Here is a 24,904-nt window from a genome sequence, read left to right on the forward strand (position 1 = left end):
AATATGTTACAGGACAGCTTGCCTCTTCTTTTTCTTTTGACTAACCACTGACTCCCTCAAACTTCCTATCAAGCTGTCCAAGTACACAGATCTTATACCTATTTCTTTTCTGTCATGAAACAAAATGAAGCCCAAATCCTCTGCAGACAAACCGGTGTACTGCCTCCAAAAAGTCTGTTAACATTTCTTTAGAAATGCCAAAAAGAAAATAAAATAATGAGCATTTAAGGACCATTTTAATTTTTCATATTTTCTGTTGCTTACTGTAAGTTTCTTACCATTATCATAATTAAAATACAATATGCTCTGGCATAACATCATTCATCTTTATCATACTATATATCATATACAGAACTATAATAGATAGCCATTAAAATGTACAAATTATGGATGGTTTCTTCTAAAACCGTGAAGGAAATTTATTCAAAAACATATTTGTAGCTTCACTTTGCCCAAGAGAGGAAAAAATGAAGTGAAACCATTTTGATTATTTTTGGAAAATATATAGATAAATAGCTATTCTTAGTTGTGTACATTCATGTCATTGCTTTTGGTAAACAAATTCAGCCTTTCATTTACATCTTATGCAGTTAATAATAAAGTCACTGAAGCAAATACATTGAAAAAAGATTAAGTGGCTCATAAACATGCTCCATTTAACTGTAACACGAAACTCCTCACTCTTTTATGAACATCCTGCCCCAAGTCATGCAGACCAGAGGAAAAGGTTCATCTCAGAGTAATTGAAAAGAAAACATGACAGTATGGCTTAGCCCAGAGTAAACGGAAATATTATAAACTATTCCTTGGGGCTTTATGATGCTTAAGATGAAGTCTTTACTTATTAAATTCTTGTCCCCGTCAACAGCAGCTGAAGTCAGACTCTTCCAATCTATTCTGTTTGACCTCTGAGCTTGGGAAAATCATCTCTAGACTTCTTTCTGTTCTTTGCCACGTCTTGCAGAAGACAACGGATTGCCTGTTACTTGTGCACTTGTACAGCAAGCAGTGAGTTGAGAAGCTTATCAGAGTTGACACCTGTAGAAACTACCATAACATCAATGGTAAATAATAATAAGACATACTGAATTTCAGCCTAGAATTTGGTATGTAAAGTTTGTGAGTAATCCCTTGTTTGCTTTGCATTAGTGTTTTCTCAGCTGCAATGAGAAAACAGTCATTAGAAAAGAAGTGTCTTAAGCAAGCAGTGCTTTCCTGAAACACTACTGCAAAGTAAGACTAGTTTCAAGATACAGAAATAGTGTATTTTATAGCACTGCATCACTAATTTTCAGCAAACACTCTTCAGTGCTTTCCATGAATTTGCTTCAAGACATCTTTATTTGAATCCAACAACAGTACTGTGCAATCTGCTCTTGATTGTGACTGGATGCAAGAGTGCTGAAAAGCACAGATTATTACAGGGTATCATCTTTGCTATCAAAATTAAGGCCTTTTTTGAGGGTCTGCTTTGTAGCTCAGGTATTCAGAAACAAATATAGCCAAATTAATAGTGTAAGATAGAATCTGCCTATTTTGTATGGAGACAACATGGTTTCTGTCCATTCTGAAAGAAACAACATATTCACATAACATTTCCAAGCTAACATGCAAAGCCTATTGATTTCCCATATCAAAATCTCATATAGTATCTTCTGTACTCCATACCAGATACATCCTTACCTGCTCCAGAACGAATGTATTTCATGATTCATCCACTGAGTCTGACATTTCATGATTCATTCAATGAGTCCAACATACTGGTTGTAAATGGTCCACTTCTTTATGGACACTGATGCAATTTTTAAAGTTTTGAGAAACTTAAAGATGGCCCTTTGTAGGAATCCAAAATCTTTAAACAAATTTTATTTGCTTCTAGCCATTTTTAAATGTAACTTCCCTTTTTCAGCATCTTTAGCAAACTAGTCCCTCTATATATTATTTTTAAAGGGTTTTTGAAAAATAAGAAAGTATGATTGTTGGTCCTTTACAGTAATTTATATTTTCAAATTGTCTATAAAATTTTGGGACCTATGCTGAAAGCCGTTTCAGGATCCATCAATGAGAAACATTGTTTTAACAGCTCTACTAAGTCAACAAAATTTTAGTTATAACACCAGGCTTAAGTATTTTTCAAACATCCATGTCTAAATTAAGGCACATATAATTAGCTAAAAAGTGAAAAGTTGGGCTGCATTTGCAAAAGCTGTCATCAGGCTAACACTATTCCCACTGAAGTTCATCTGGCAGTGAAGAAAACATGGCTGTTGTTACAACATAAGGACACAAACTGACAGAAGAGAAAAAAAAAAGGCATTTCTGGACCCAATTTTTTTCCCCACTGGTTGCTTATTCATCTTCCCAGTCTCTTCATGCCAGTGCAGAAGCCCATGCAGGTGTGAACATGACTTGACAACTCATCCATCTGGAAGCCCATCCTACCTGGCTGGCTCTAATTCACATTAGCTTCCCGGTCTACTCAGTGCAGGGCTTCAACTGTGTTTGGGTGGTGAAAAGTGGTGAATCCATATGCATGAGACTACTTTTTTCACTGGTAATGATGACTTAAAATATGGCTTCAGAATAACACTAGGCCATTAATGACTGTTTTTGGAAATCCAGAAAGAAACTGCTGGCCTTTTGATTATTTGTCTAACACTAATCACTCACCTACGAGACTTCCTTCCTACTAGACTCTAGACACCAGATGTTTCTGAAGTCTGAGCAAAGTCTAAGCACTATCTTTCAACATGAGAGAGTTCTGATTCCTGTTCAGAGGGCATTACTTGAGCATCACACATCATCACACGTGCATTTCCAAGTTATTCAGAACATAAATAGCAGATGTGATGATATCACCAGTTACCACCAGGCTTTGTGACCTCTCTTTTTATCTGATTGGTGTGTTAGCACTTTAATGCCACTTTATGATCCACACAGAGATGAGATTACATCCTAGAAGGCTGTATTGACAAAATGAACCTGGCTGTGTGACATGGGATTTGTAAGCTCACAGGACTAAGCTTGACTGACAGATTCCCGAAAGCATGCGTCAGGTGAGACAATACAGAGTGCTACCCACCCTTACAAAAGGCACAGGCAAAACTGACCTAGAATAGGAGCGACTCCACAGTGCAGAAAGTGAGTGCACCAAGGTCAGTCATGAAGGCTCTTCTGTTCTGAACAAAAAGAATTGTGCTCCAGTTTCCTTGAGTCAGAGGAGAAATTGTATTAGCTGGGGTTGCTGTTCTGTTTGCACACACTATATAGCTGGCACAAACATGAGTCAGGATTTGTACATGGAGCACCCCATGCTGGAACAGTGTCCTGCAGACCCCAAAAGCATCTTCAACAGGCTGGAGCAAAATGCAGTTTGCTTCTTGTCTTTGGTATTATGTTTGACTGGCACTGACATTCCACCACGTCCAAGGACTAAATTAATCCTTAAAATGGATAGTGGAACCAATTGTTAAATGGAAGTCTAGTATCTGTTTACATAACAGTAATTTTGTCTTCATGTACTGGACCAGAAATTTACCTGTTTAGAGAGGGCATGAGAGGTGTAAGAAATGAAACATTCTATCTGCTGGACAAAAACTGAGAAAGCTAACTAGATCCTATTTTTCCTGTTGTACTCCTTTGTCACATGAAAAACCCCAAAACTTAACCCAGAAACTGCTCAGACTGATCATACCAATCAACATCTACAGTTGTTGATTGTATTACAACTACGTATATGATACAGTGGTATTCTATTATGTCCAGGCCACCAGTAGACCTTTGGCATCTACACTGATCCCAAGAAACTTTTCAACAGGATACAGTTTAACTAGCTTTGAAAACAACTGTGAGATTTCCAGATGCTGGAGAGACAAATATTTCTCCTGAGAATCAGTAATCTGATCCCTAATGGTTTTCCCCTCTTCACCTACTCCCAGACAGGCCTGCTGGGTGCCAGCTTTTGAACTACTGTACTAGTAATTTTCAGATGACTTCAGCATTCCTAAAAGAAAATAAAAACCATTCCCTTGACATACTTTGCATTCATTGCTGTGATACACAAAATTAGCTGATACTGAAGCCAGCATCTACTTACATATTGCACTGCTGTCATTTGCTGACAAGTCAAAGCCTTTGGTTCTCCCTTGAAACTGATTTAGGGTCAATGTGACTTTTTCTACTCTAAGAACAACACTATTTACCCAACATGTTAAAAGTCAAACACAGTAGCAAGTCTCCGTAATGCCCTGGAAGGATGATTTCCTCACTTTCTGTTCTTATACATGCTAATACCATTGGTGCAGAAGCCCTGCGAACTTTCATTCCAACTCCACATAAGACATACATGTTACCTCATAAGTGGTCTTAGAAAACAACAGTCATGTTTGCCCCCAGACTAAGAAAACGAAATTGAGTTTGCCAGGCTTAGATATTACATCTTTTCCCCAAGAGAAGCAAAAATCTTTATGATCAGTAGCTAAGCCCAGTTTTTCAGTATATAATCATGTTGAAAAAATGAGACTTTTGCAAATGATAGTGCACAGATTTGGAATGAAGGTGCATGACTTCAGACTCGCTAACTGACAAGACAGACAAAGTCCTGGGACTGAATGTTGTGCACCTTTAGGGAAACTAGGAAACATCCACCTCCTTTCTGCAGATACCTGCACCCCAGTAGAATACTCCCTCTTTTGTATCTGTTTGATGTTTCCTTTTGGTGGAAATTCCGTAGAGGGTACTGCACCAAGAACTCTGGTAGTCAGCAAAAAACTGACAAGGACTGGTTGCACTAAAGCAGCAACAGAAAAAGAAAAGATGCAAGCAAGAAAAAAATATTTAAATTATTACATCCTCTGATGATAAAATAGCAATGCTACAAAAATATCAGTTAAAGAATACTTCCTAGCCTCGCAAGTGGGCATTGCCCATTTCAGTATTTCTGTTCATCCTAACTGTAAAATACCAACTGTTAATTTTCTCAGAATATTCTCCTAAGTAAGTAAGAGTAGAAAGGTGTCCAAGAGCAAGAAAGGTTCATTTTTCATGCTCCTTGCCATAGGCAAGCTAAGAAAATCCTATAGTTTACACTGTACATTGCCTAATAAATGAATATAGTAACTACTCATAAGATTTGCACTAGTGAGTGGGAATTCAAGAACTCATTCGTTATTCCCTTAATGTTTCTATCAGACATCAAATAAGTTTTAGAAATAATGCTGTTGAGATAAAGCCATGCCAAACAATTTTATCACTCACTCTCTTCTAGATTTCAAATTTAGCGTTAGCAATGGAACTGATTAACAGCCCAGCAAATGAAGCACGCTCTTTCTTCTTAAACATCCTTTTTTAGTGATGGGTATTCCAGAAGAGTATGCACTCCCAGTTAGAAAATCATATTGCTCTCCTACCAAAGCCATTTCAGCAATTGTGTTAACCTTAATAGGTACTGTGAAGTGCAGTTTAGAATAGGATTCCCCTCTTTAGGCTGTGGTCTCTTCAAAGGCAAAAATCAGACTAAGCTTTTTAACAGTGTAAGCAAGAAGAAATAGACTATTGATAAAGCAGTTTATTTTGACTAACAGATGAGGCAAATTAACTCAGCTGCAATCTCCTCAGTCTACTGCTGCCTAAAATAGAGAGAGCTGCGTGGAGAAGGCCAAATAAGCTACTGTAATCTTTCAATCTGGGGGAACTCAAACAGCTATCATTCACCACTGTCATTTACATAACTAGCTGTGGGAAGAGGAAACTCACGTACTGAACACAGAGATAATGCTTAGTTTGTTTATCTGTTTTGAAAAGCATCACTACTCCTTATATTTAAAAGCATAGATGAATGACAGATAGAGCACTTATCATAGCTAATCAACTATGAACTTAAAAACTAGGCTTCTTCAACTCCCACAGCCCCTACAGTGACAGCTGATTTTCATTAAAAGAGCATGGATCAGCAGATATATCACCACAAGAAGTTGCAGAGTCCAGTACCAGGAATCACACAGGACATCTATGAGGGGTCATCTTCAATTTCCAAAACATAGTACCATAGCTCTATGATTCCATAATGCCAGGTGAGAAGTAGCATCCAAATCTTTAACAGCTGTGACAGCAGTGATCAGGAGTCTGCAGAGCAGGCTCCAGAGACAACCTGCAACAGTGGGAATTTGATCCTGGTACAGCTTCTGTCTGTTACGGGCTTTTTTGCTCATAACTTTCCACTGCCATTACTACTTTCAGGTCATTTCATAAACAAGCAGACACTGACTTCCTATATAGTTCACATTAAATGGTGTGCCTGTTTAGTTAAAACATCCTGGGATGAAATTATTACAGGCAAGAAGGATTTTTGGCAAATCAGGTAAATCTCCCCAAAGCCCTGTGAGGTGGTTTTTGTTGTTTAAAGTGAGATGAGACTCAGGCCTTTGGATAAACAGTGACTAGTTTACCTGGAACTTCATTTTGCTACATTGAATTTTATACAGATTATGTCAAACTCTATACAGAAAGAAAGAAAGAAAGGAAGAAAGAAAGAAAGAAATTCCTTAGAAGACAACAAAATTTCACAAGTTCTGCTCAAGCACAATATTCTTTTTCAGCCTGTTGATACTTCAAATTAAGGTTATATTTTATGTAAATCTCTTTTAAAACTCTGTTTATTAGTGTTATTTCATTTTCTACTTTTGTGTGGGTGGATAATTACTTTCATCTTTAAGAGATAATCATAAGCAGATTTATGGAAATTGACAAACATTTCTCTGTTATTGTTGTGTATGAATGAGCAACCTATGAAAAAATTCACAACTGTCAGGTTAAGCATTACTTAATTTTATGTGCTAACGACGGTAAGAAAGGTGTTACTATAAAGTTGTATAGGGGGATGCACAACCACTTGAATTCAATAATGAACACCTTGCTCCAGAGTGAATGTCTGAAAGGTGGTGTTAAAGTGAAATACTGTTTTATAACATTTTTCATACTAGCCACATATAGATGATTTCTTGACCCATGCATCTCTGGGTGACAAAAGACTTCTGTAGTTCCTGAACCACAACTAAAGAAATAACTATATTTCTCACAGTTTTGTCACACTTCATGGCTTACCTTGCAGCCACAGTAGATCCACATTTTTGGGATTTTTTACTATAGGGAGAAAACAGCTTTTCTGTATATATAATGTGCTTGGTGATTTTATTTCTTTCAGGAATCAGCTCATGTTTTAAGTTCATGCAGAATAAAAACAGGTGGACAAAGTAGTAACTATGTTGTTTCCTCAACTTCCTCTACGTACGTATCTTAAAAGTTTGAAGCAAAGCAAACTCCTTCCATGAAAAATTTCCCAGAGGGAGAAAGAAAGAAAGGAAATCACATATTCCAGAAATTTTGAAACAAAACCTGTGTGTTATATTCTACTCATTGGTGGTGTCTCAGACTCATCCATCATAGCAAGCCGGACAAAACTCAGCCCCAGAACTTGAACCAGTCTCTTCCACTTGCACCCTTTCCTCCCCTTCCCAACAGCAAGGATCTTGTAAGAGTTAATATTGCTTGACCCTCTTCCTGTCATAGAGCACAAACATTTCAAGTCTTAGATGAAATTTTCTTAATAATGTATTATGAATTATAATGAAACCTGATTCATCTGAAATCTGATTCATCTCCCTCTTTCCATACATGACACCTGCATTTACTTATGTTTTGTATGACTTTATAGTAGCGCAAAAAAAGGAAGTGAAGACAGGAGTGTATGGCCTTCTGAATCTAAGAAAGTAAAAGAGAATAACTAAAAATGATAGACAGAAAACATTATTTTATGCTAGCTAATGTCTTCTGGAATGGTAATAGCAGAATTTGGACTGTAAGAATGCACTGCTTGTAAACTGACAGAACGAGATAAGATGCTAGAAAGAACACTTCTGCTTTAGCTAGTAGGGGCCATCTAATGTAGACATGCAGACATTCAGGGCTGTGCTTAAAGTAGATGAGAAGAAATTGAAATCTGCACTATCTAGTTGTTTTATTATACTGTTTCTGACCAGAAAAGCACTACACTATACTAATAACTGGGGAAAACAAGATGGGGGAAAAATTGTAAGTTTGAATCCAGAAGAAGAAATGGCATATCACATCAAGAACAACTATTCCCTATTATCAACATTTTCTCATGGGAGTTTAGCACTGAATATATCCAAAATTACATGTTCAGAAAGAAAGAAATTAAAGAAAGAAGAAATAGAAACCCTTGATAACTTATCCCATAAAAGCACCAAAGATCTTTAAACCCAAATCGGTAGCCCCTGAGCTCAGAGCTGCACAAACACATATGAAAACTACTTTTCCACACAGTAAGTAAGTAAATTAAATACAGTCCCTAATTACTAATATAACATGCAAAGTTTTGCTATTAATCAGGGTCTAGACAACAGCATTTTACCATTTTGAAATGAAGACAGCATTTAGCTCACTTTGTTGGCATTAAAGTAAAAGCAATAATAAGACATCTGGAGGCAGGCTAAACCTCACACATGTTAAAAAGGACTGCAACCATACAGCCCTGTAATACTCTATATTGCCATTGCTATCACTGTGTTGCCAGTGCTATGTAAAAAGCCATATGCTACCCACTGATTTTGTGAGATCTCCAGACTGAGCCATGTCAGGCTTGCTCTGGGCTAAAAGTTTAGCTTCTCAGACTACATTTCTTTTGACATCCATGCATGTTGTTTTACCTGCTTTAAACACTTTTCCTAATTGATCAGATGTGTGTAGCTCGTTTATGTTACTTTTGCCTGTCTTTGTATGCTAGCACAGCAGTTTTATGACTAAAACATAATGATGTACTATGTAGAAATGTAGGCCTATGGAAACACAATACAGACCTGAGTGGAGACGCAGGAGATGGTGTAGAGTACAGGCATGGGATTACAAAAGGTGGGGCATAGACTTGGTACTGAAGACAACATCCATAGCTATAAAAATTACTCCCCAATAGTCAGCTAAAGAAATGTGAATGTGAAGATAGACAAATCCGGGATTAGTTGTAACAAAAGAACAAAGAACAAGTATCTAACATACATAAAAGGAGGTACATATAATAAATTTGGATGAAACATGGAGCTGTAAACCGATAAAGAAAGAGAAATGCATGTTAGCAAACATCAAAATGTCCCCAAATGGACCCTAGAGCAAAAAAGAGGAAACCATTAACATGGACATCCCCTTCCCTCCTGTGAAAGACTCCAGATGCTGTCAACACAGGCAATACCACCAGCAGAATGAAGCCACCACCCTTAAAAGACTTGGAGAAGCAGGGGAAGGGTGAGCATAACATCAAGGAAAGAAGGTAGAAACTGAGTGTATGACTGTGTTACCTGGGGGGGGTTATTACTATTAAAACATCTTTTGCATCTTTTTCTTCAGTAATAATGGGATCTTGCCTATGAATAGCAATTAAACTTCTCAGATAAATTATTATTTAGTATTTCTCCAAGTCTGTATGATTCTTGACAGTTTCCCAAAAGCTTCTTGTTTCTCAACCATGCAGAACCATAAGCATGCTGTTATTTTTTGGAAACCCACAAAGAGTAGCAGTGTCAGCAGTCTGCAGACTCAGAAGCCGAGAGCATACTAATTTCTATGTGGAAAAAGACCCTCTACATTCCACAGAAAATCCTATACTTCAGTGCCTAGATAAAAAGACTGTGGTCATACCTGGCAAATCCTATGCCACAAATTGAGATTAAAATCCCACTTTAACCAGGAAGGAAAGAAAATGAAAAAACTTATACCAATCTTCCAATAAGGACTAAATGTCAAATAGAAGTTAGAGTTACACACAGATATTGAGAAACTCAGTAACAGTGGTCTCCATCTCTGGAAAGAGGAAAATAGTGAATTAAAAGAGATTATTAGTGCACAGACATGTTTACAATACCAGAGATATTCTTGACACTAATATTTGAACAGCACCACAGAGAATTAACTAGTACAGTCCCTCAGCAGTGTTTTATATGAATGAAGGAGGAAACCTGAGCTTTGCAGTGAATTATAATGCCAGCGGAGATGAGCTGTCTTTGATTTACAGCCCCTTTTATTAGGCTACTAGGCTCTGCCTTCTGTATGAGAGACAAAGGTGTGGAAATTAACAGTTCTGTCAGTGATGTGTTCATTAATTACATATTAAACACTAGCAGGAATAAGACTAACTCTGACATGACAATTCCTTACAATATTCTAGACTACTATCACACTAACCTGTAAAAAGTTAAGATAAAATGCAATTTTAAGTATTAAATAAATTATTTTAAATAAAAGAAACCAATTTCCCCCACATTAGCCTTTACACAGACTATCTATTCCCCACTACAATTTTTGGTACTTTTTGAATCAATAAAAGTGCTATCATACAAATAAATAAATACATGCATAAAATCAGATTTAAATGCAGACCAAAAAATACTACCCAGAACCTATATTTATTTCATCACATTTCTGAATTTTTTTTCCCTAGTTTATGATAGTACCTTGTTTTCTTCTGCTCTTTTTTATTCATGTTGTAATTTGATTTTCACTAAAGATTTGCTCTTTCACAAAGACTTCTGTGATGTGTAAGGGCACTTTATCTGGTTTTCAATTTTCTGGAAATAAGCCTATGTTTTTTAAAAAAGGGAAAAAATACTTAGAGGGACAGAAAAAGTTATTTAACAGTAAGACATCAAACTGTGTCAATGCCACCACTGAGTAATTTCTGTGAGCAGCCTTTGCCTTCCTTACCCCATCTGGCCTTAAAGTCTATAACACCCACTCACTGCATTGCAACAAAAATTAGACTAAGCTCCTTGGGGCAGGGTTCTGTATTTCTGTAACTGCTCTGAAGCACCTAACATATATCTGAAAGCTGTAGAGGGAAAAAAAAAAAGAAAGAAAAAAAAAGACGAGTCCAAGCTGTTAAAACTTCATTTGTACATTCAGCCATCTGTGGATTCCTTGTCATGTTTTACGGCAGGAGTATTTGGTTCCATGATTCCAAATGAAGGGAAAGAGTCCAACTAGTATGACCAATGCCATATTGGTTATATACTCCATTTACATACTCACGTAAAGAGTATGTACTCATAAGACGTGCGAAAACAGCATGCCTTTTGACATGAACTTGTTCCAAATGGGATCAAGGTTGATCACAAGTACTTTGTATATTTTTGATGTTACATTTATTTTATATGTATATATATATATATTTATATATACATACACACACATACTATGTATTATTATATTTCTCTTAAGAAATGAGTAGGACATATTAGCAGATTTGAATCTTTCATTTGATGAAAAAACAGCTATTGAGTGGAAAGATGAAGCTCAAGTTCTGTAACATTACTCCCCTGACTCTCATTACCTCCCTTTACTTGTTTTTCTCCTCTCCTCTTGCCTTTACACATACCTATGTCTCAACTCCAATGTGACATGACATGGCATGGCATGGCATGGCATGACATGATCTCCACAGACCACCCACAGATAACTGTGCTGTTGGAAAATTATCACTTGCAAATTAAATGTTCGTTATTCTATAGACCTTGTGACAAACGTCTGCCACATAGAGCATTGGTTTTACTATGTAAAGAGTTCATACATTTATACGGATGCGAGTTTTAAGCGTGCCATGAGACCCATTCAGGGGCTGATTCAACACTATTGAAGTTAGTCATTTGGCATTCAAAGATTTGCAAGTGGGGATTCCTCAGATAGAGTGAAATAGAAGATGTGCATCCAAAAGCTCATTTCAGAACAAATCCCTTGACTTGGTTATGCCTGTTTCTTAATGGGTTGAACTTGAAACAACATGAAGTGCTTTGTCTTGCTGACAACTTTACCTCCCAGTTTAGTTTCAATGGAAGTTACTAGATCCATGCTTTCCTAAAGCTCAGGCTAAATAAAAGTAAAATTGGTTCTCAAGTTGGTTCCCAAGTTGCCTGAACCACAGAAAAATCATAGGTTTTTTTAACAGAACACTGGTCTCAGTGATTGGTGCAGGTGTTTCTGCATCTCTGGATACTGCAGATTTCTATCTGAAAATTTTAATTCATCCACTTGCATGGGGCTATGGAGTAAGGGGTAGGGAGAAAGAACAGATCCCTTTCACACTATTGCAGCTCTGCATAGAGCGGTCCTACTTCCCTGACAGGCCGTCTGCATACTGTGTCTACAAGCACTGGAGGTGTCATGATAATATCCAGTGTTTGGGAAGCAGATCCTGACTGCAAGGGATTCTAGCCTTTAAAAAAAGGCTCAGCTATTCCCAGGCCAAGCAAGTAAAATTCAGATGATGCAGCCTTTACGCATCTTTAAAAATTTCTAACCATTGTGAAATTGTTCTTTGGAAAAGAAAAAAACTTCTGTGTAAGGGAAGAGTCCCTTCCATACACAGAGATAGTCTTCAAATCACAAGACTTTCTCCTTACAAATATGCCACAAATCGGTGTGAATTTCTGTGCACCATAAGTTCACAGACCAGTTATTTTGCTTGACTCAGAGCTGGTTTCTACCTCCTGTTATCAGCAAAGCCTACTGCTCTGGGGACTGCATAAAAACCACTGAAATTACCGTGGTGGAGGGAGAGGGTGATGAAGAAGAAACGTACATATGTTACATCAGATGTTAGTCAACTAGTTCTACATATTTTTAAGCCAGCTTCTCACCTGTTGAATAACTGAATTAAACTAGTGTGAAGAGAGAGAGTTAGCAGATTTTCTCTCTTCAAAATGTTTCACGTTCACGACCTTGGTTAGATAATTTAGTCAGCAGACATTTATTGTCAGCTTCTTTATGTTATTCATCTAGAACAGCAGATGCCACACTGAGCTGCAGCTCAGCATCAAGGAAAATCTGCCTGTGTGTCAGGGGAGACAGGATAGCCAGAACTCCCATAAGGACTAATTGGCACTCCAGTAAAAAGAGCTATCTTCAGCTCTACTCAAAAAGAATATTCTAGCATTTTTAGCATCCCTTTGAATGCTTTTAAGGAAGGCTCCTCTCAGTGCTCCTGCATTTCATCAGCTCTCCCTCTCATGGAAATCCTAAATCACATATTTAAAAATAGACCATCAGATTATCTGGGTAAATCATAAAGCTCGGCTTATCTCTCTCTTCTCCTTCAAAATATACAATTTATTTTGTCCACCAGCTCAGCAGCGTGAAGCCATGAATAATCCTGTTTGTCTCAGTAACCCAACTCAGAAATTGTCCCTGTATATCTCTATTCTGTGCATGTATGTCACACTGAGGTGTGTGTGTCTGTGTGAGCATAAAAGGAGAAGGCAGGTATTCACAGTTCTGGGCACAAAGGTGTACAATCCTGCTTATGCCAGTGTTTGTGCCCATGCCAGTTGCGTGCGCCCTAGCATCACAACACAGCCTTACACAGTCATGGAGAATAATACCAGGATTCTGCAGAAGTAACGTACTAAGTACTTCAATTATGCATTAAATTGTTGTTTAACAACAATCTGGACCACAGAACCTGTGTGCTTCCCCTGAGGGCAGACATAATCAATGCATGTGAGGAAGGAGAGAAAAATTTTTCAATTTCTCTTTCCCAGTGGTTCAGAGGCAGCACATAACAGAGCATTCAGTAGCAAACCCCGACTGTCAGCCCCAGCGTTTCCCATACGCACATCTCCTCATCCTCCTCCCCCTGCCAGTGCGGCCCATCAGGCCACGAGAGCCGGAGAAAGCCCTGCAGGGATATAAATAGCTCCTCGGGGGAGGAGGGGAGAGTGCAGCAGCACGTTTCCAAAGATACTTGCTGCAGAGGGAGGTTTTGCTGGATTGATTCAAAGGGGAAAGGGAACGGCTAGGAAGTTCACTGCCATAGCAGGTAATGACTGTGGAGAGGAGGCAGCAGCTGCCCTGGGGAAGCTGAAGGAGGAATGCCCCGCTTGCTGAGAGAGCAGCGATGTGGGGTTCCCTGTGTGTGTGTCCCACTTATTTCAGATAGTGTCTTCAAATCCTCCCCGTAGATAGGGTGTGTATGAGCATGAAGGGTCCATGGCTGTGAAAGACAGCAAGGATACGAGCCAACTCCGTTGAAGTATTATTACCACTCGCAGCTTATTGTCTGTGCCAAGTTTGTACCAAGCCAAGCGGTGTTACTGATAACGGGCTGTATTGCACCGACTGTGCATGCGGTGCTCTGAACTTGCCCCAAGCGTGGGCACGGTATAGCTGGCTCCACTGCCCTCTTCCCGATTTGCCTTGGAGAGACAAAGCCTAGAGGTTCTGTCTCCCCAGAGCTGACCTATTTCTCCCTTGCCTCCCGAAAACTTCGGGGAACTATAGACACAACCGCCCGAGGCACAGGTGCGCGATCGCCCTTTCCCCGCCGGCGACACCCCGGGCACTCCTCGGCCGCCGCCCGGGCTGGGGGCGCGGGGCGGGGGGCGCGCCAGCCTCCGCCGCGCCCCGGGCCACTCCACGCCTCTCCGTCCTCCCTCCCCCCCGGCGGACAGGCACCCCGCAGCCGTGCGGCGCTGCAGTGCCCAGCCCGGCCCGGCCCGGCCCGGCCTCTCTCACCGTCCTCCAGAGCCGCTGCCTCTTGGCACTGACGGAGGTGGCGGTAACGATGAGGTGGGAGACGGACACCACCAGCCCGAAGACGATGGCCAGCAGAGTCCGGACGGGCAGCAGTGAGTAGGACACGAAGGTTACCAGCATGAGCTGCCACATGCCCTGCTCGGGGGCGCTGGGAGGCTCCATGCCGTAGGCGCCGAGCGAGAAGGGGCAGCAGAGGAAGGCGAAGGTGAAGCTGAAGAGCAAGGTGAGCTTGACGATCTGCTGCAGCTGGGTGACCTGCAGGTACTTGACATTCGTGACGATGAAGAGGGAGAGGAAGATGATGCAGTGCACTGGGTGCGAACCTTTGGAGATGGTCAAGTTGGGGCCGGAGAGCAGCTCCACCAGGGCCAGGCTGGCGGTGAGCACAATGAGGACGGCCAGCGCCTTGAGGGTGGACGTCTGCTCCAGCTTCAGGTTGTAGCTCTGGAAGAGAGCCTCCAGCTCCTTGCAGTCAAACTCGTCCTCGCAGGCGATGGCATCCAGCAGCAGCAAGGGAGGGGGGTCCCCCAGCCCGGCTCCTGCTCCCGACGCTGCAGCAGCTGGCGGGGAGCAGCAGCAGTGGCAGCACTTCTTCCTCTTGGTCTTGACTTTCTGAAACGGTATTTCCTCCATGTCAGTGCCATTCATAAACCCGGGGGAAGAAATGCTCCTCCTGGTGTCCCCCGCTGCCGCTCCGCCGCCTCGCTGCTCATAAAAGAGGGGGAGGCTGCGCTCAGGAGCCCTCAGCTCCGCGGGCGCGGGTCCCGGGCGCACCCGCCAGCCGCCGTCCGCAACCCGCCGCGCCGGCAAACGCCCCCTCCGCTGCCACCGAGGAGCCGAGGGTGGCTGGGACGGCGGGAGGAGAGCCTCACTCGTGTAAATGTGCCAACCTTCCTGCCTGCTGCCTCGCTCTCCCCTCCACCCTCCTCCTCCTACTCCTCCTCCCCTGGTGCTCCAGGGATGTTAATCTCCTAATGACACCAAAACACCATCCGAAGGTTTGGAATCAAACGGAAGTGGGGTGGGGGCAAAGGGTGGGTGGAAGCTCAGAGAAGGGGAGTGGGGGATAATCAACAGGCGGATCTCCGTTCAAATAACGCTATTTGGAGGAGCGGGAGCTACAGAGGGCGGGTTACAAACGTGTTCCCCTGGGGTGGGCAACATTAAAAAAAAATTAGCGACAAGGTAAAAAAAACAGTAACGAATCCCAGCCAGGGGTCTGGAGGAAAAGTGGCGCAGAGGGACCGGAAAGAAAACAGGAGGCAGGGAAAGGCAGGGCGATCCCCTTCCCACGTCCGAGAGCATCTCACCGGGGCTGGCAATTGCGGGGCGCCTGCGCGCCGCTCCTTGGGAAGCCGGACACGTCCCCGCCTGGGCTCCGCAATTCGGGGTCAGCGGGGGGACCCGCCCGCCCCTGCGCAGCGCCCCGCGTCCCCCCTGCCGGGCGTCTGGGGCCCGCCGGCCCACCGGGTGCACCGGGCTCCGGCGGCTGGCTGACAGCCCTGTGCTGCCAGCCAGTCCTGACAGCTATTCATATACATATTTATATATAAATGTATAAAATCTACATATGAAGACACAGAAATACATACATATGTGAATATATAAAAATACATATACAATTTTAAATACAGGTGACTCCTGCTTCCTTTCAGAAATAAAGTCATATCTGCATGAATAAATATTCTGATGTTAGTGGTTTTGTCTCCTAGACTCTGAAGCAACTGGATAAAGTGTAGTGAATGAGAAAAATCTCAAGAAAACACATTTCTGTGAGCACTTCTGCCTGTCTGGGAGTACAGATCAGTCAGTGGCTGTGGAAGGCTACTCTTGTGACAGGAGATAAATATCATCCCCCACAAAATTGTACTTGATGGTGCCATCAAGAATTTGGGTGTTGTTTTTGAAAAAAACCTTCTAGTTCTGCCTATAATGTTGCTACCACATACCACTATTACCAAGTTGCACCAAAGAATACACTGCAATATATTTTTCTGTAACCATTGCATTTAATGTTGGCTTTGGATCAAGCATTTATAAAATTCAGGACTAGGAATATGTCAAAAAAATAAAAGATTATGAATATTTAGCTTTTTAAAGGCGGTGCAGGAGTACTTTCCGGAATCAAAACAGAATCCTACTATCTTGAGTAGGTTGAAGATCTAATAGCTGGGTTTTGTGTCAGTGATGTCACGTTCTGGTTCCAGATTTGGGCTGAAAAGCCTTAAGATCGACAGTAGGCAGGGATTCTTTAAGATTTGTTGTACCTATGAATGATGTTGATACTTCGCTTCTGGTTAATAAAGTAGCTTTTAAAAAGTATAATCTAAGGCAACATATTTTTCATATTAGTATTTTAGTATTTTATATTAGTCCTAGCCCCACATAATCAATATGCTGTCATTCTTTTGAACCTGAATAGAACTCATTAGGAAAAGGGAATGAATCAACATTGCTGGAATTTGTTACAGATTCAAAATATTCCACACTTGAGACAATGACTGTTACTTACTCTGTGTTCATGGGATGCAACTCATGGTGGTTTCGTAAACTGTGACAAAACGTCAAACACCGCAGAACTGTAAAGATAGCTGATATTTAGACTTTTCTAAGTTCCTTCAGGAAGAAAGTAAAGGGGTTGGATTTGCTGGCCTGAGTAGTAAAAACAGGATGTGTAGCTGAAATGAAATTAATCTGACAAACAAACAAACAGAGGCTTCCTTTATTTTGCTGTATCTATAGTGTGTTTGGAAAGTGTAATAAAATTAATCTCTTTGTTCACTCTGGTGCATAAATTCACTTCAGTCATACATATATTAGACAAATACACACTGTTACATTTTCACCTGTCCTCAGCTTTCTTCTGAGCTCATATATCCTGAGGGATAAATTAATATTTCACATCTCACACTGCATAAGAGGTGGCACCTAGTTACCCAGCCCTAGGAACTATCCACCGAAAGAGTTGTCACGCTAGCAGTTATCATTTCTTTCTTCCAGCTCTCAGCTTGCTGCTGGGGAAATGGAAGGTAATTCCCTACAAGGCACCCTGCAGTTTAGGTTATTTTCATGCTTCTTACAACCTCAGTCTGGGTTAGTTAGTACATACATACAGCAGAGAAGGCTGATGTGTACGAGACTCATACATGTCTATTCTTATCTGGCTGAGGGGAAGCAATGAACTGTTGAAGCTTCATCTTTCTTAGACTCTGTAGCAGTATGGAAATGCTAAATAGTGATTAACGAAACTCTTCCATCCTTTATACACTGTTTCACATCACAGGGCAAGTACTTTGCCATACCCTCCATAGTGAAAAGCCTCATTTTCAGCACCTGATGCTACAAATATAAAGAGGGAACCTCAGAACCTTTGTCTGAGACAGATATATTATTAAAGCAAATAACCAGCTATAGCACTACTGAAATGCACTTGACACTACCATATTTTCTGACTAAGCTTATCTGCTGAAGACGACAGTAACTTGGTTAGGTTTTTTGAACCATAAGCAGCACTTCAGGTCCGTAGTGCACTTCTACCTCATTTCTAAGGAAGATACAAGGTTGGTTTTGATATTTAATGCCCTCAAAGTTCTGGATGTTGGCCACATCCAAGTCAGCTCTTCCTATTGCATGCCCTTGCATTTGTAATTAGAGACTAGTCTGGAAATAAATGTAGTATTGTAAGGAAAAAGTCATTAGAGCCTAGCTTCATCATCTTGTGCATTGCAAAACACATCTGTTTTTTCAGTCCTTTTTTTTAAGAGGCAAACTGTCTTCATTGTTTGAGTCACTGTAAGTGGAAAACAATTCTTCATGGAGAGTTGGGCAGTATATGGAGCTATGTTACACTAAGCAAAAGTCTCACTAACTTTTCCTGGATCACAGTAATAGTCTTGAATTACAGAGCTACTCAGAATTTCAGAACACCTATTTTTACTTACTTTGAGTATGTAGGTTGTCCATTTAATAATTATTTTTCACTGTCCATTTTATTTTACTTTACTGGACTCAGTACTTGTTTTTGTATCTTATCACCTCCAAGAGTTTCAAGCACTCACTAACTCATGTGTTGGCTGAAGATCATCTTTAAAAGCAATACTTTTCATAAAACTAAAGCTCTTCAGATTCATGACAATTTTAAAATTAAGCATAATGAAAGCTTTGCATCAATAGAATTTTCTTCTTGTGGTATTTTTTATCAGAGTAAGGGTTGCACAGGTTTTCATCTTTTACCCATATTTAGTATTGCCTACCTGTAACAGAATGCCATGCTTTATCATCTGAGACAGGGATAGAAATCTTTTTTTCTTCTCACCGTCTCTGACAGTAAGAGTAAGGACTCGGCATAAAGCTATTGAGAAATTTCTGCAGACTCATTCTAGCAGACACAGCTTGTTCATGCCACCACAGAAATGTATCTAGTGAGAAAAAAGCAGTGATGTGGACAGGACAGAAGAGGTCCTGCAGAAAATGGTAGGAATGGCCAGGTTTAAACATAAAAATTCGGCAGTGTTTTCCTTCTCTCATAGCTGAAATAGATTCACCACTTTTTCTAGATTTTGAGGAAAAATTTGAAAAAAGTGAAAGTATGTTTTTCCAAATCATGCACAGATTTCATTTGAAATCAATATGGGGACTCCATTCACAATATTATTTCAAGAAACGTAGACTAGATTTCTCTGAGACTACTGAAATACTATCTGAACAGGTCTCATAAGCATCATAATGACTGTTCCTTAAAATTAATTGTTATTTTAAAGTTTGATTTATATTACATGCACTCTGATGGGAAAGAAATGAAATAGACAGTTCTGATACATACCACTTCCACAGTTAAACAGCTTCAGCTGCAAGGCTGAATTCACCTAACTAGAGCATTTCCACTAGAGAGCTGAAATAAGCTTTGCCCACTGACAGTAAGTGAAAGCCTTACAAAACCTACAAGTTTAGTCATTAGGAACCATTAGCATCTAACCTCACCACTGTTCTCCAAAGTCACTTCTTTTCCTTTGTGCTTCTTCATACAAGAACCAGTTTTAGAAAACAGAAGTGAGTCCTTCAAGAGTAAGTTTAGGCTATAATACTAATTACTCAGTGACAAACCTGTGCCCTGCTTCTGCTCAGGTCTAACAACAACAGGTTTGTTTATTCAGTTTCCATTGGACTGCATGGTGTTTTTTTTAACTGAGATTATTTTAGTCACAACTCTATCTGTATAGTAGTCTATCTAATTGTGTAATCTATTGGGAAAAAAAAAATTAGACCAGAAGAAAATTGCATTAAGGCCTTGACCTCCAGTCAATTGCCAGACAAGACTGTTGCTGAAGCAATTAGGAGATTTGACCGAAAAATAAAATGGCTAAAGTAGCTAATTTGACAGCAGAGAATGGGATGGGTTTTCTCCAGATCTCTGCAGAGCAGAGAGTATTGACATTAGGAGCATTTTAATCCTTTACCTCTCTCTTCTATTCTAAGCCTTCCAGGAGAGCATGAGACTTCTGTGACCTACTGAACTTCTATATTAATACTAATGAATCTCTTAAGCAAGCAAGCAACGTGCTTTTCTGCCAGCATGGATTTATAGCAGGTCAGCTGGATCCTTTCAGCTTTTGACCAGTCATTCATTTTCTCCATCAGTACTGCATCAACTCTGATTTATCTGTTCTTCATCTAAATTTAGAGCTGTCTAATGACTACTATATAGGAAAAATTTCGGAAAACCCAACCTTTCTCCCCCAACATCTTAGGACTTGTCCCTGCAACCGAACAATGAAGATTTCCCAAACCCATTAGCAGATTTAGTGGAAATTTGTGTTATGAAGGTGATCTGATTGACTAAAGTATTCTCAAAAATTCTTTAGCTGTAAAATGAACTCAGTAAAATTGAGACCAATATCAAGCATTCCATTGTCATTCTAGGAGTTCTGCAAATATCTATCATCAGTGTGCTGGCAGTGTTTAACAACATTACACGAATCTGATCTTGTTCCAGGAAATCAAAGGATGTTTTAATATTCACTGCAGCTATATTAACCCTGATATTATAACCATGCTTATTTCACAAGAAAGGCTTCTGCTCCTCTTTTTATTAATATTTCCATTTTCTAAGGTAAGAGCGTGGCTCTGTTCAGAGCCTTATTTGCCTAATGAAATGTAGTTTAGATGTATTTCGGAGTATGTATAAGGACAAATATTTCAGTTAGTATAATCCCTTGAATCCCTTGAAAGGAAAAGACAAGTTGTAAGCAAAAATAAAGACTGAAATTATAGCTGAATTACACAGTTCACTCCACATTTCTGATATATCCATTAAAAAAAAAATTAATAGTAATTCATATTCAGCAGTTCAGTTCTCCTATTTTGCTTATCTCTATGTTATACTGCACACATACTCTTGAATCACTTATGCTAAAGCATGGTATTATTATTTATGAATGGAAAGTTTAGTAAACAGCTTTTTTTTTTTAATGAAGGTTATCCGTTGTTTAAGATTTTTTCAATCCCACATCTATTTTCATTATGGCAAGTTTTCACTCTAGCTAATATTCAGGGTGTGCTCTGCTATGACTTTCCATCACAGTTCACTCATTAGAAGTTCTGTAAATAGCTTCTTCAAGTGCCAAACCTGAGGCTCCCTTCTGGACTTCTGATTTGGGCAGTACTCCACACTAGTTTCATTTGGGAGTTTTTCCTGAGTAAGTGTTCTAAAAGCCTGCATATTTTCATTTGCAGAGCCTCTTGTCAAAGAGTGAAAAGTACACTGACAATATGAATTTAATAACAACAATAGACAAAGCAATACATTTGTAGTCAGTACCAGCAAGTATCAGACATTAAACTGCTGTTCCACTTGATCTCCACCAAGGGCCAAGATTCCCTCTGTTTTATTTCTAATCTATGTAATGAGATTCTTCATGTAAGTCCTGCAACTAGCAACAACTAATTAGGTCAAATTAACAGGACATATGTTACTGGATCTATTTTGAGTTTAAATCCTCAAGATGGAGCTACCCTTCCCTTCAAGGTTACAACTATGGGGTGTTAAAAGCAAAAAGATGCTGTGGTGTGTTTACTATTCCTTTAGTCAGACTATTGCTCAACACTAAGACAGATTTCCGGTGGCCTTCAATGCTATATTTATTTTCTTATCACCTGTGCTCCCCTTTCATCCTAAACAATTTACATAAACCTGCATAATGCTATTTAGCTTATGCCCCACTGCTACTATAAATAGATGAACTGGAAATTAAGCTTACTAAAGCAACTTAATTCTTTTCTTGTTTAATTTTTTCTCCCTGCTTACACACTATGCATGAAGGTGTGAAAGAGAGATGGTGTACTCAAAAGGAATTTTAGGATATAAGTGCTGTTGTTCTTAGTAATGATTAGGGGAAACACAACTTTTTCTATGCTGATGCAAAAGTAGGAGCCTTAAGAAAAATCCCAAATGTCACAGGGCTTCCTGTATTTATGTGTGTATCTGTGTGTACGCGTGTGAATGTGTGTATTTGTAAATGAGAAACAGGATTTTTTCTTTTTTTTTCTTTAAAAAAAAAAAGACAAAAAAGGGAAAGATTTTACATTTTCCTCATGAGACAATTTGAGAGTTATGTAGTCAGGTTGATGTTACTAACAGTACATCTCATACATTTCATACAGTCCTCATACCTTTCATACAGTCTTCATTTGTTTTTTGTGTTTTCATTTACTTTCTAAATAATTTATTTGCTTACCAGTCAAGTTTATATTTGAAAATGAGGCTGTTTCTTTAAAAACCCAGAGGTGAAATTATGAATCTCATCAAATATGGGATATCTCTAGTTGGACAAGACTCATAAGGAAATAAAAGCAATGATTAGATTTTATTCAAAAGTAGACATTATGCTCACAACTTTTGTTTGCAAAAATAATAAAAAATACAGCAGTTTAAATATAAGTCTGCTTGCCAAAAAAATTAATTTTATATTTTATACTTCAGCTATTTTTGGAGCACTTTAGCAGTTAATCCCTAAGAATGCTTCCTCTCCTCAGCTCTGATAGCACTTTAAAGCAGAGAGAGGCATTACTCCAAGGAAAGCTTACTATTGTTTTTAACTGTAGACTGAGTTTTACAAGCCTGATTACATCTATTATAGATTGGGTCTTATCCTATTGTCTGAAAAACATCTCACTTCTCTAAACAAGTTTAAGTGCTATTTTTCTCCCCCTAATCCTGTTTAGCAAGTGAATGGGTAGTCTAGTCAGTTTAAATATTCCAGTTAAGTGGGAGAAAGGTCACTGCAAGATTACTGAAAAGGTATCAGGGCATACTAAAGGGCAAATGTATTTTTTCAAAGGATTTTCTAAAAGATTTCCAAAGGATTTTAGGGAAGGCAAGTCAATACTAACACTAAAATAAAAAATCTCTAGGCTTTTCAAACTACCATAGCAGTGATGAAACCTGCGTTTATTATTGCAATCAGGTTTTACAGTTTTGTCCAGCACTGAGATAGTCTTTTGGCCTCACTCTGAACCCATTGAAGCTGAAAGCTGACAGTGACCTGCCACTTCCTTTAGCCCCAGGTGCTGCTCCTTAATGCCCAGTGATGAATTCCACCTCATGGTGACTAGCTCTGCACAATGTACTGTCTAAGAAAAATTTCAGTGGTAACTTATTCTACAGGGCTGAATCCAGATGTTAAGGAAGCTGACTGGATATTTTCCATCAACTCTTCGGGGTTTTATGCCTAGCTGATCAGTTTGGGGCCTTTACATTCTAGGTGTATATGTGACTGATGGATCTCTTCAGTGAGATTTGCAACAGCCCCTGCAGTCAGCAAGGTGCTTGTGGAGGTCTGTGTGTCCACAAGACAGGCTTACCCACCAAGGAAACACTGAAGAGAAATGTTCTTTGCAAAGCATTCAAAATTCTTGCCTGCATGTAATTTTTTTTCCTGCAAGAGCCCTACGGAAATATTGTCAAGGACCTAATGGGAAGAAGTAGTAGCAATAATCCAAAAAATGATGATGGCGCTTTCTGAGGATGTAAGTAACTCAAGTACCACTCCTGATGGTGCACCATTGGATGCACCATTTTACAAACCAGTATATATTGAGGACTCCCCAGATGGAAAGCAGCTTGGCAGAAATGGACCTGGTAATTACCAAGTTGCATATAAGCCAGTGATATGGCAAGATGGCAAAGATGAATAACAGTATCTTGGGAAGCACTGGAAAAACTTCTGCCCGCAGAGTGCTCCTTTTCCTCTGCTCAGCACTGGTGAGGCCTCTTTGCAGTCCTGTGTCCAGTTCCGGGCTCCACAGTACAAGAGAGACATGGATGTATGGAAGAGAGTCCAGTGGAGGGCCACAAAGATGGCTAAGGGACTATGAAGGAAGGCTGAGAGAGCTGGGACTGTTCAGCCTGGAGAAGAGAAGGTTCTGGGGATCTTATCAATGTCTGTAAATATCTGAAGGAAAGGTGCAAAGAGGATGTAGCCAGGCTCTTTATGCTGGTGCCCAGTGACAGGACTAGAGGCGATGGACACAAACTGAAACACAGGAAGTTCCCTCTGATCATCAGGAAATACTTTTTTACCGTGAGGGTGACTGATCACTGACACGCGTTGCCCAGGGAGATTGTGGAATCTCTGTCCTTGGAGATATTCAAAAGCCACATGGACATAGTCCTGGATAACCGGCACTGGTTGGCCCTGCAGGCAGGTTGGACTATATGACCTCCAAAATTCCTCTCCAATCTCAACCTTCTGTGATGCTACAATTCTGTGACATATGTGGAGAAGGGACTGTTAAGCACTCTGGTGCAACCCTGTTCCAAGTGGTAGGCTATTAATATGAGCAGGAATTGTCTCCTACAATTTCTACATCATGTTAAAAGAGAAAAATTAAAATAATTCAGTCTGTCAAAGAAAAAGCAGATTGGACAATGCAAGATCTGCCCTAAGAAATATATTGAATGATTGCAAAACACAAAAGTATAGCTGCATTTTCTAATACACCTGTTCCTTAAGGATTAGCTGTGTTACAAGCTTCTCATGAGATTACAGAACAGTTAAGGACCAATTACTTAAGAGGTGCTAGCTGTTCATAACCATAGCTTCAGTGACAGGATAACCCTTAACTCTGTCAAAACCGATATTCTCAGAACTTGTAGTTTTGAAAAAACAGGTAAAAACCCTAGGTCTCTAGAAAATATACCAAAAGAAAAGAGATGTGGAAACATTATTTTAGCACTCCAGTTTCATCATCAGTTGAATGGGAGATTTGGAGACTCTAACTTGTGTTTAGGTTCTTAATTTGGTTGGCTAGATCA

The 24,904-nt window shown here is 39.9% G+C and overlaps 1 protein-coding gene across 4 annotated transcripts in view; it reads right to left on the reverse strand.

Annotated features, from left to right (window-relative positions):
- Window positions 1-16,089, reverse strand: part of ADCY1 (adenylate cyclase 1) — a 150,544-nt gene extending 134,455 nt beyond the window's left edge. For all 4 annotated transcript variants that reach the window (XR_003533050.1, XM_027675962.1, XM_027675961.1 and 1 more), the window contains exon 1: window positions 14,572-16,089. Coding sequence is in view for 3 of the 4 variants with exons in the window: in XM_027675962.1 (XP_027531763.1) it covers window positions 14,572-15,240 (669 nt within the window). In the remaining variant the exon portion in view is untranslated. The remainder of the gene's footprint in view (window positions 1-14,571) is intronic.
- Window positions 16,090-24,904: the final 8,815 nt, after the last annotated feature.

The sequence above is a fragment of the Neopelma chrysocephalum genome, unplaced genomic scaffold (genome assembly GCF_003984885.1).
Source record: "Neopelma chrysocephalum unplaced genomic scaffold, ASM398488v2 Primary Assembly neopelma1_26, whole genome shotgun sequence".
In the NCBI taxonomy this organism is placed as follows: Eukaryota; Metazoa; Chordata; class Aves; order Passeriformes; family Pipridae; genus Neopelma; species Neopelma chrysocephalum.